Below are 12,714 nucleotides of genomic sequence, written 5' to 3'. Positions count from 1 at the left end.
ATTGAATTCCTTGAATCGTGGAACGTGTTGGGGCTGTTTTGATAACTGCTTTGATAACTGCATTTCTTGATAATCTCAACGCTTTATATTTGTTAAGACTTTGGGCGACTTGAAGGTATTGGCGAGAATAGAGTAATAGCTCTGGGCGACTGCATGGCACTCCATTCGCTCAGATTCTGGGCGACTTGCAATCTTGGGCGATGGCGTTACCACGCTTTTGGGCCTTTATCTTGAATTGTTTGATTAGGCTTCGTTCTTTGAGCTATCTGATTTGGGGATTCTCCAATTGGGCTTCATTCCTTGAGCCGTTCGATTTGGGCCGAATTTTTATGTGTCAACAAAACTAACATCATTTTTACTAATATCATACCTTAACCATCAATAAATACCTTTTTTTTCTATGCGATGGATAATTTCTTTCTAAACTATTTCAATTGTAACCTCTATATTTTATTTTTTTTTAGAAAAAAATTGACTTTCAAAATATTATGTATAATTCCAAAATTTCTCCATATAAAATGCCTGTTTGGAAGGGATTTTTTACCCAAAAAAATGATTTTTTGACCGTTATTTCACTATTACAGCCGTAATTTTTTACTTCTTCTCTCATAGGTAGACCACACTTTTCTTCTAACGGTCAAAAAATCAATTCTCAAACTCCCTCCCAAACGGGGCCAAAGGCAATCCCTCCAATTTTTACTGGCAAGTTCAACTTTTTGTTCCCTTGTTTCACCCCACATATATCCCATTCTTCCCTCACTTTCCTCCCATTTATCGCATTCCCCCTTCATTCCTGCCCAACATATGCAAAGTTTACAACATTCTCACGATTTTTCAACCATTTGATCCTTCTCAAAACTCATATCGATGTTAACTTCAACTGAGGATGACTACTAGAGTAAGACGGAGTTCCATGCCTAGGGTCCCCAGAGTACAAGATGAGGAGGATAATTACTGGATTGAGAATGGATTTGAGGATACAGATGGGTCTCTTTCTGCAAATGAAAATGATGGACTTGACTGTAGGAAAAGGGGTCCTAATCACGGCACTAATGTTTGCGCAGATGAATCTGGAAGAATTCTTTTAACTGTGGAAGGCAATAGGTAATTATCTGAACTTTTTTTAGGGGATTTCAGTTTGAATGCAAAATGGTATCAATGATTTCAAATGTACTGAATTACTGTGGGAGATAGGAAGTATACTTTGGCTGTTTGTTGGCTTATCATGTCCATCCGTTTGTTAATGGAACAGGGCATATTTTTTGATAAATGTTTTTTATTTTGTTCCATGTTATGATTTTTATTGTTCTTTTTAGGGTCCAAAAATTTTGTGTATTATTTCGGCATTTATGTCTGCATTTGCAATTTTTAAGTAGCATTGTGTTGTGGTTTAGATGGCCGGTAATTTCATGGGTTTACTTGGTTATCGTTCTTGTATTGAGTTTACTTGTCAAAATTTTTCCCTTGCATATGTAAATTTCTGTTTGTTATTAAATATATGTTATATTCTGCAATCTTTTACTACACAAAATACCCTTTTCTATGGAGAATAATCTTATTTCATAACAACTTGTTCTAGTATTCATTGATCTTTAGTGGACACTATCTCTAAAGAGATGCGACCGTTTCATAACTATCTAAGCTCGATTTTTTTTTTTTTTTTTAAGTCGTGGCCATCTTGAGCTTTTATAATTGCAGATTCATAACGATCTTAGCTTCATGTGCTGTAAGTGCCAATTTGAAGGCTCACTTGGAAGGATATTATCCTACATCTAGTTTGGTGCCGGTTGACACAAAAAACTTCTTGTGGGAAAGATTTCAGGTAATATAAGTTTCTTCTAAATATACTTATTGTCCTTATAAATTTTCATTGTTTTAAGTGTAGGTAAATCGTACCATACTTTGATATGAATTTTGGGTCAACAAACTTACTTGAAATGATGAATTTCAAGATCTTTGTGTGATTGAATCACCTTGCTTTCAAATCTCCAAAATTAGTATTTTCTTGTACTCCAATGATCTAAATCCCGATCACAATGGAAGGGAATTATTGTTCACAATCTAAGTGCCATTTCTCGTGAGATTTCATGCCAAAAATGTGATTCTAGTGACTTTCCAATTTTGAGGTAAATTTCCATACGAATTTTTTTCACCATTTTTCTCATGTCTTACATTTTCCGCCTCTTTTCCAAAACTTCCATATGGAAGTTTAAAGTGGTTACTAACCTTTGAATCCACTATCCGCACAAGATAAGATCCAATATGTACAATGTTGACACGTAAACAACACTAAGAGAAATATATTCAAGTGCAATATCTTTTAGTTTAATCACTTTTGAGCTAAGAGATTCAAATCGTATAGTTGAAGCACTTGAGCTTTTATAACATTGATCCTCTACCAAAATCACTTTCATTCGCTTACTATCTGATAGTTTGTCTTGATCCCTTTACCAGTCTCTCACATCTATCCCGCATTTGTTCTAACTCATTCAATACTTAAGATTCAAAATCTTATGCAAACTAGAACATTGCTACACAAGCATGTCCTCGAAACTTAGCAACATCAAGTCGCACATCTTTTAACTCATATAGCGGGTAGTATCAATAGAAAAAAATTGACATTTCAATTTGTAAGTCACAATAACTTTCAAAATTCCATATATTAAGAAGAAATTAATTTGAACTTACTACTCATCTAAAATTAATGTGACCAATGAAAATGTTAACACTATGCTAACCACCAACTAAGTCACATTTGAGAAAAAAGATCATTTATAACATAACTTAACAATTTAAATGCTCGAGTACTAAAATTCACATTTTCCCGTACTTGACTAAGTTCGATTCTGATCTTTATTCTCTAGAGTAGTATGACCTACATAATGTCTTCTATTACATGGTTGATGCTCTCTAAAGCATCATGTCCTTTTAGTACATTTAAAATCTTATCATGTCAAATGTTATCGTATTTAGTTTATCACATTTATTAAGGTTAAATTCTATAGATTTTGATGCCATGATCTATCAGATTTTTAAAGACATGTTATTCTTAATCAATGCTCATTTATGTACCTATTTAAGTTTGCATTAACGCAAATTAACATCTACGATAGTTCAACGTTAGGCACAGAGTCGAAAGTTCACTATGTTTCCAATCATTGTTTGCAATCCTATCGTTTCACTATAAAAAACTTAATTTAATAATGCAAAATTCCATGGGTTCTAAGTGAGAATCACATTAATTCTTCCAACTTTAGAACTCCACTCAGTTGATGAATCAAATAGTTCTTAGTGAGATTTTCTCTAAATCTTCCAATCACCTAACTATCACTCAACTGACAATCAATAGTTCTAAGTAAGAATTTCACTAATTCTACCGACCTTAGCATTTATAACAATACATGATGTATTCAATTAGATAATTTCATAATATGCAATAAAAACATAAATATGCACATTTATCCAATCATGACATTCATTATGATATAACAAATTAATTCTTTCAGAAGATAACTTCAATTATAATTCAAAAATAAAACTAACAGCGTTTAAGTTTTATTTTACAAATTCTCAATCCCATCTAAATCTTGATCGCAACACAGTCCTAATAATTGGGAAGTGACATTAGAATTATTATATTCTGCTTGTCATCAAAAACTTATATCCTAAAATATTTACGTGTTCCATAATAGGTCATGTTCTAGATCCATTCATTTATATCGATAAGCATGAAACATTTCAACAAGTTTCATAACCTTTGGTTTTCTAGCATTCTTTCTAAGGATGCTATAAATGTGCACAAATCTAACCATGTTTGATTAAGCACAAAAAATTGAAAACAAGTCACAATGGATTACATAACCTAATTAAGACCCACATAACTCATGAACGTATATATAATGCGGTATTTTAAATACTTTCAGAGTATTTTTCATTTAAAAATGAAACACTTCAAAAAAAATAACTCCCACTAGGCAAATACTGCTTAACAAATATTCTCGATTTTTATAAAAATTTTAGAATTGAATCGAGTCCAAATTTTTTTTTTTGATTATCTAAAATTAATTTTAATTGCACATAAAAATCAAGAATATTTGAGGGACCAATTTTCAATTTTCTAAAATTCATTTGAAAAAGTCAAACTGTAATTTTATTTGACATTCCAACTTTTAACCCTTTTTTTAAATAAAAAAAGGGACATTGAACACCCACTACATGTCAATCCGCGGCGCTTATTCAATGAAAAAATTCATTAATTCGTCCCTCTAATTAATTTTAACGTTCTGAGTTCATCTGTGTAGTCAGATTTCATAATATCAGCTTTTAAGATTGTGTTCTGGACCCAAACAAATCGGATCGAGACTAGAAAATGGGAAAAAAGTATTGTTCATCTTTAAAAAAAAACAAACATAATTTTCAGATTATTTATCAATATTTCGAGAGGCCATAACTTCTTCATTTCAAGGCCAAAATTTATGTTCTTTATATTGTTGGAAAGGTCCCGAGAAGATCCATCCAACCATATCAAATGGGCATCATGAAACACAATGTGGAAGAAGTTATCATCTGATAAAGTTTCTGATTTTACAAATTTTCACTAAAAAAAAAAAGATTTTCATCTAAATTTTGGGAAGGCATAACTTTCTCATCTCACGTCCAAAATTAATGATCTTTATATCGTTAGAAAGGTCTCGAGAAGATCTATCCAACCATACCAAATAGATAGCATGAAACTTAATGTATAAAAATTTATCACGTGATGAATTTCACGGTTTTACCAAATTTCACGTTTAAAATTCGGATTATCATCCAAATTTCAAAAACTCATAACTTCTTCGTTTTAAATCCAAAATTTGAGTTCTTTATATGGTTCAAAAGCTTATGAGAAGACCTTTCTAACCATACTAATTTTACTGTTTTGAAGATGAACGAACAAATGACAGTAAATTATCAAATGATGCTATTAAATACCACATAAGGTTTCAAAACTTTGCATACAAGATTCATAACCCAATTCTATCATGTAATGGCATAATTAAGCATGAATTACAACAAGGAATTCAACCTTATGGCTCTAATACCAATGTAGGAAAATCGTAGCATACTTTGATATGAATTTCGGGTCAACAAACTTACTTGAAATGATGAATTTCAAGATTTTTGTGTGATTGAATCACCTTGCTTTCAAATCTACAAAATTTGTATTTTCTTATACTCTAATGATCCAAATCCCAATTACAATGGAAGGGGATTATTGTCCATAATCTAAGTGCCATTTCTCGTGAGATTTCATAACAAAATGTGATTCTAGGGACTTTCCAATTTTGAGGTGAATTTTCATACGAATTTTTTTCACCATTTTTCTCATGTCTTGCATTTACCCTTCTTTTTCATAACTTCTATATGGAAGTTTCAAGTGGTTACTTGAGAGTTATGGGTTTGAATTCTAAATTCAAACCACTCCCTCCAACCCTTATAAAATCCTGCGGGTCGGGTCATCCCACATGGGCGACCCATTATCCGTATTTTTCAACATTAAGTACTAAAAGGTTGGTACCTACATTAGCAACAATATTCATGGCCAAAAAATAAAGATAATGAGGTGAAGGAAGCATGGAATACTGCCTCAACTGATCGACTGCGAGATATATTTTGTTTGGCTCGAAAAAAGGCTAAGGAAAATAGTAAGTCTGAGATAATAATTGATTGGAAGGGATATGGACCACCATGGTTAAGTGTAGAGCATTGTAATGATATAATTGAGACCAAGTGGAACAATGAAGGATGGAAGAAGTCTAAACTTGGCCATGATGACCGGCTGACTATAAAGTCAGGAACCATCACTAAGCACACTGCTAGTTCCATAACAATTGCTGCCCACAAGCTGAGGCTGGTAATGCGTAACTTGCATGATGAAATTTCATAGATGATTGACATGTTGCATATGAGCATCTTATTCTATATATTATGTTCATTTTATACCAAAATTTCATTCGAGTTTTCTCTATCCATTTTATGTTAGATGTGGGAAAAATCAGCATACTCTAGTTGAATTTCATTTGGGAAAAATCAGCATGTTCTATCTTTATTTTCAGATTGTTCTGGCTGCAATTAATCTGGGAAAAGTCATCATGTTTTGTGTTTATATTCAACATGTTGTATCTGAAATTAAGTTGAAAAAAAAAATGTATGTCTGTCTTTGTATTCAGTATGTTGATGCAAGTCTTCATTCACTTGGCATTTTGATTTCAGGAATGTGTATAAATTAAACATGATGTGCTATTTGATTTATTCCTAATCAAGAATACTTTAAACTAAAGTATGCATTTATTGATTGTTTTCAGCATGAGAAATTAGGAAAACCACTACTACTTCACAATTATTCGAACGTGTACACCATCGAAACAAAGGAGAAGGAGACTTCGTAGACAATAAGTCACGAATTGTGTGGGTAAGTAGAAATAAATTAAATTTTGATTAGATTCTATACTCTAAATTTCATGTTATTAACTAGTTAGTCCTAGACACTAAATGGTGGTTGAATGATTACCTTCTTGGAGTTTGATGGACTCATTATTTGCTCATGTACATTAAGTTACTTGGAATCTTCTTAGGAGTAATAATGTCACCACTTCATTCGTTCTATCATGTTTCTATACATTGTTGGTTTTCTTAGGGTATAGTATATGTGTAATAGAAAACTTTATATTGTGTTCCAGCTAAGTGAAGTTATATATTGTGGTAGCACAAAATGACTTTTAATCCATTATGATTTCAGGTCTAAAGAAAATTGGTTTATTTGTTGATAGCATTTTTTAATCCATTTTGATTCCTTGGCATTGAAATTTGATGTAAATTAGCATGTAGAACTGATTGGTGATGCACAAAACATGTTTTTTTGGTTTTGACTTGAATGACCCTTCAATTTTTATGGTTTTAACTTGTCTGTATTCTGGCCATTGGGAAGGACAACAGCATTAGCTACTGTGGTACTGAGAATAAGCTGAGCAACAATACAATAATTCACACCTTTTTCCTTTTATAAAGTTGAGGTGCTTCTTGTTTTACAGGAAAAATATGACACTGCTATTCATGAAAAATATGGTTCAAATGTGTCACAACCTAAAATTGACATTGAAGCATGGTGTGAAGCAACTCAACATCCTTGTAAAGGTGGTCACTTGTATGGGCTTGGTATTAAATGAAAACCTTTGCCAAAGATGTCTCCTCCTCTGGTTCACCTAATGTTCCATATGATGATCAAGTTGATTTCATCACTTCACAAGAGGAACTTCGATCTGCTTTTGAGAAGATAGATCAACTTACAAGGGCAAATGATGAATTACTTCAAAAAAGGAAGATGGAAGGCGAGAAAAAGCACATTGAATTTGAACAAACCATACTTTGAATGTTGGGAAAAAGGAATGGATCACGAGATTAGACATTTGAGCACAATGATCTTCAATGGTTGGGCATAGCAATGTTTATTTTGTTTATGAAAATTTACCATTGAATGTGCATAGAACTTTCTTTTGCTAATTGATCAAGTGTATAATTTTAGGGGGTGTTTGATAGGCATTTTTATTTAAAAATGCATTTTAGAATAGTAAATTGATATGAAATGTATGGTTGAGAAATAAAGAAAAAATTTTGATTTACGTGTAATATTATTTTAATAAAGAATGTGCGATTGAAAGAAGAGAAAGAAAAATACATTTTGAAAAAAATGGCTACCAAACGGGGCTTTAGTATTTACTTGAGCTGGATGCAAAATCAATCTAATTTTGTCTAACTTTGAACCTTGAAGTAATGGAATGAAAATATTTGTATTTTGTATTTGTTTATTTATGATTTTATTATATATATTTTTACTTTTTAAATAGTTTTAATTCACAATAGAAATATATTAATATAATAATTAATGGGATTTTTTCAAAAAAAAATTGTAATCCAAATTTTCGATGGAAATAACAATGGAAGATTCGTAGCTATTTAGGAACAATTAGTTTGGTAGGAAAGGAATATAAAAACGAAAGATTTGTAACTATTTAAAAAACAATTATTTCTGTAGGAAATACATCATTAGTTAGCGACGAAAACAACAACAAAAGATTCATAGCTATTTAGGAACAACTGGTTCCGTAGGAAAATACGTCGGTAATTAGTGACGAAAACAAGAACTGAAGATTCGTAGCTATTTTAGAAACAAGTAATTAAACCATTGTTAATAAAAAAACGAAGCAGTGATGAAATTTCCGTCACCAATTAGCTAAGACAAAATTTTGTTGGTGAATAGCAACATATTTTTTCGTCGCTATTATCAACGGAAATATATAATCTATCACTACATTTACCGGTGGGCTATTTACTGGCGACATTTACTGACTAATGGATTTTGCCTCTAAAAGTTATTACCAACGAATTTTGGGGCTTTAGCGACAAATAATTCCATCTCTGAAGCTGCATTTTTTTGTAGTGTGTGTTACTACATGCTTTCAGTAGCTGACAAATTTCTTACAAGATTTCATTGCAATTCAAAAATTTGGCTTCCTTTTTCTACGAGTCGAAGACGACCTTGAAGCACCGAATGAATTGACCCTATCCAAGCCTTTTCCAAGCAAGATCTTAACCCAATGAGCTTGATCATAATAAGCCTTGATTAAATTAATGGAATTGGCTTAAAAAGATGGAGATTTTCTTTCTATTAGTTGCCCTTTCAAAGATGAGAGAGCAAAATTGACTCTCGTGAGGGGATTTATAAAGTAAAGAAACTCATGATTTGAAGATGAAAGATCAATCTAGTCAACATGGCCTATGAAATCGATTTCATATTTTGAGTAAGAAATGTGAGAAAATGTTTTCTTCCTTGTGTGTTTGACACAAGTGTTAAAATCAAAGCATACGAATTTTAGTTCTTATGAGTTAGGACACTCAAAACTTTTGTGTTCAACTTCCCCGAATGCAGAGGTTGAGTCAACAAAGGAAAGAGACAAGGGAAAGCAACTTTTTTCTACTTTACTAATTATGCTAAAATTAAGTCATTGTCCAAGGTCTGGAAAATGCTTTGCACTCAACGTGATGATCCATACTTTAGCGCCTTTCCTCCAATTTATGGATGAAAAAAGCCAAATTTTCCAAATAGACAGGAATTTCCCTTTTCTTTATCATGTAGAATCTCTGTGTAGATGTGTACAATAATTACACGGAGAATTGGAACAAACTCCAGGAAATCTCTAATTTTAAATTGATTTAGTTAGAATAAGCCTTGATTTATTGTTTATAATTATTAATGAGCATGCCTAATTACCACTTCTCTCTAAAATCTCTTTCGTCAGCAGTGACGTATGTCTCGTGGTCGGGCATGAAAAGTTGAGTCAAAACGGACAAGGATTTCAAACTTGTAATAAAGTTCACACTTCAATGAGATATTTTATCCGTTGACTAACTCACGATAAGGTTACAAATTGCATTATATTCTTTTCCCAACTTGCAGTTGATCTGTACAATCGTTCTCAATTGCATTATAAGAAGTTCTTCCATCTCCCTCTCCACCAGCTCCGACCGCCCTCTACCGCCACTGCTGCCACCAAAGCATCTATGGAAGTGGAAGGCCGCAAGGTTGAAATATTTTTCTTCCCATTTGTTGGGGGAGGCCATTTGATCCCAATGATTGATCTCGCTAGGCTCTTCGCATCCCACGGCGTCAAAGCCACCGTAATCACCATCCCAAACGACATCACTGTCTTCCAAAAATCCATAGACAGAGATCAACAAACTGGCCTTGACATCAACTTCCATGCCCTCGAACTGCCTGCCGATGCCACCCTCCAAAACGTCGACATGTCAGCTCCGCCAATGACCGATACCTCAATTCTCCAAGAACCTTTCAAGCAACTCCTAATCCATCGCCGCCCCGACTGTGTTGTAACTGACACCTTCCACCGCTGGGTGGCGGACGTAATTGATGTAATTGGAATTCCTAGAATCATCTTCAATGGTAATTGCTGTTTTGCTCGGTGTTGTGATGAGAATATTAAACGATTCTCGCCACATAAAGAGGTGGCATCGGATATGGAGCTTTTTGTCGTGCCGGGCCTCCCGGATAAGATTGAACTGACAAGGTCTCAGCTCCCGATCTTCGTCCGAACTGGAACTGAGTTTCCGGGGAAGTCCATGAGAGCTGAACAGAACAGTTTCGGACAGGTTGTTAATAGTTTCTATGCTTTAGAACCAGCCTATGTTGATTATTACAGAAATGTAATTGGTAAGAAGACTTGGCTCGTCGGACCCGTGTCACTATGTAACCGTAATCTTGAAGACAAGGCGGCAAGAGGCCAAAAGGCCACCATTGACGAGAATAGTTGCTTGAACTGGCTTGATTCAAAGAAACCTAATTCAGTTTTGTACGTAAGTTTTGGCAGTTTAGCTCGATTAAGCCCTACACAGCTTTATGAGATTGCTTGTGGTCTTGAATCAGCAGGGCACCCTTTTATTTGGGTGGTTGGAAAAATTTTGGATGATAAGGACAAAGAGAATTGTTTTCCAGATGGATTCGAAGAGAGAATTTTGGATTCCAAAATGGGTTTGATAATCAAAGGATGGGCACCGCAATTGTTGATCTTGGAACATGAGTCTATTGGTGGATTTATGACTCATTGTGGATGGAATTCGACTTTGGAGGGTGTTTGTGCTGGTTTGCCTATGATCACATGGCCGCTGTCGGCAGAGCAGTTTTACAACGAGAAGTTGGTGACCGAGGTGTTGAAGATTGGAATTCGGGTGGGAAGTGAGGAGTGGGCGTCCTGGAATATGGAGAGAAAGATAGTGGTGGGGAAGGACAAGGTGAAGGCGGCGGTTGTGAGGTTAATGGGTGGCGGCGTTGAGACGGTTGAGATGATGCGGCGAGCCAAAGTGTTGGCGGAGGAGGCTAAGAGAGCGGTTGAAGTTGGTGGCTCTTCATTTAATGATGTTGATGCTTTAATTAATGACATCAATAATTAATTAATGACATCAATAATTATGGGAGTTGATAATATTCGAGAGTCCCAACTCTCAAGTCCGTTGTATTTTTTTTTTTTATTTTTTTTTTGCTTTTTGCTTGATTTCTCAAATGTATTGGCTATAGACTTGGTCTATCTATCTTTGAAATTTATAATTTGAACATATCATTTAATTAATTTTGCATACTCAAAAGACTAAATCCAAGACGGGAAAAATTGAATCGATTGAAAATATGCTTTTAGACATGAATCACATTTCTTTCAAATTAGACGAGAATTTCCGTGTCCATTTCACAGGTCCACCGTTGCACCAATGCACCCAACGCTAGGACGTCCACGAACCATGTCCCATGATATTTATGACCATTTGTTCGTTAAGATTGTTGACACATAAAAATTCAGTCCAAATCGAACGGTCCAAGGAGTGAAGCCCAATTGGAGGACCCCAAAATCAGATAGCCCAAAGAACGAAGCCCAATCAAACAAATCAAGATGAAGGCCCAAATAGGGAGGCCCAAGAACGCAGTAACGCCATCGCCCAAGTTTGCAAGTCGCCCAGAATCTGAGTGAATGGAGTGCCATACAGTCGTCCAGAGCTGTTACTCTATTTTCGCCCAAACTTTCAAGTCGCCCAAGGTCTTAACAAACATAAAGGGTCGTGGTTATCAAGAAGTGCAGTTATTAAAGCAACCCTTATCACGTTCCACGATTCAAGGAATTCAATCGAAAGCGGTTGAACGATGAAGAGTAATGGCAGCAGTTAAAAAAAAGGCAGTTTTCATGACAAGTTGGTCATTACGAGGAAAGTGGGCAGTTATAGGATGATCAAGCAGTTTTTAGGGCGGTTGATCACAAAGAGATCGTCCATAAAGTATAAAAGGGAGAAAAGACATAGAAGCAAAGGATCGAATCAAAAACTCTCAAACAGAGAACATGTAATTTTAATTTCCTTAGCTTAGACTTAAACACTTTTCTTTCAGTAACTCGTGTACTTGCGCCCCTTGGAGGCACGTTGTTTTTAATTTCCAATTGTAAAGTTATCGTCAATAAAAGAACACCCATTTTTGGGACTTTGTCTCAAGAGGTTTGTCCTTTACACAATCGTCTGATCCTTTTTAATTGTTAGCGACTAACCCGCGCGAAACAATTTGGCACGCCTAGTGGGACAGTAGTGTTTGGTGTTGAAAGTACAAAAGGTGAAACAATATGCCTCAGAGATCCGATAAGGAAGCAGCAAGTCAGGGAGAAATCCAGTCTGTGATCGAGCGATATGAGGAGCAGCATGCCTCTCCACGAACAGATGGACAGAATCAGAGCAGTAACGGTCGTTACGAACCAATGACGGAGTTGAGTCCTCGAACCATGCGTGCATTACTTGGAGAACTCACACAAGACGTCGTTGAACAGGTAAATCTTCGAAGTATTCATAATATGGAAAGATTTACTCAAAATGGGAATGTACACTATGACAACATGGCCAAACAACTAAACACGTTGAACGAAACAATGAATAAGTTAGTAGGCCAAATATGTCAACATGTTATACCTATTGCAAATCACTTTCAAACTAGGACAATTATGGGACATAATCCCTCAGTCCTAAATCCGAATCAAGGGGTAGAATTACTTTCTGGTCCCTCTACTTCAAACCAAGGGGGTACTGCAGTGCCAAATCGAACAATGGTAGTGGTACGCCTAACTTGGGGGGTAATCA

At 34.9% G+C, this 12,714-nt stretch overlaps 2 protein-coding genes across 2 annotated transcripts; both read left to right on the top strand.

Annotated features, from left to right (window-relative positions):
- Positions 1–787: 787 nt before the first annotated feature.
- Positions 788–7,628, top strand: LOC111388822. Its single transcript, XM_023013635.1, has 4 exons — positions 788–1,104; positions 1,699–1,822; positions 6,345–6,451; positions 7,071–7,628. Exons 1-3 carry the CDS (start codon positions 887–889, stop codon positions 6,426–6,428), a joined length of 426 nt encoding a protein of 141 aa, XP_022869403.1. The 5' UTR covers positions 788–886; the 3' UTR covers positions 6,429–6,451; positions 7,071–7,628.
- A 1,813-nt stretch (positions 7,629–9,441) lies between these two features.
- LOC111388814 (abscisate beta-glucosyltransferase-like) lies at positions 9,442–11,177 on the top strand. The gene has a single exon (XM_023013627.1). The coding sequence runs from the start codon at positions 9,598–9,600 to the stop codon at positions 10,999–11,001; it is 1,404 nt and encodes a 467-aa protein (XP_022869395.1). The 5' UTR covers positions 9,442–9,597; the 3' UTR covers positions 11,002–11,177.
- The last annotated feature ends 1,537 nt before the right edge of the window (positions 11,178–12,714 follow it).

This window comes from Olea europaea, chromosome 3 (assembly GCF_002742605.1).
Source record: "Olea europaea var. sylvestris chromosome 3, O_europaea_v1, whole genome shotgun sequence".
NCBI lineage: Eukaryota > Viridiplantae > Streptophyta > Magnoliopsida > Lamiales > Oleaceae > Olea > Olea europaea.
The sequence above is the reverse complement of the archived record's forward strand: the minus strand, read 5'-3'. Positions and strand labels throughout refer to the sequence as shown.

Excerpts from the sequence above, each read along its gene's own strand:
- LOC111388822 (XM_023013635.1), top strand. The coding sequence starts at position 887 with ATGACTACTAGAGTAAGACGGAGTTCCATGCCTAGGGTCCCCAGAGTA. Across the intron at positions 1,105-1,698 it reads TTAACTGTGGAAGGCAATAG|ATTCATAACGATCTTAGCTT; the intron begins GTAATTATCTGA and ends TTATAATTGCAG. Across the intron at positions 1,823-6,344 it reads TCTTGTGGGAAAGATTTCAG|CATGAGAAATTAGGAAAACC; the intron begins GTAATATAAGTT and ends GATTGTTTTCAG.
- LOC111388814 (XM_023013627.1), top strand. The coding sequence starts at position 9,598 with ATGGAAGTGGAAGGCCGCAAGGTTGAAATATTTTTCTTCCCATTTGTT.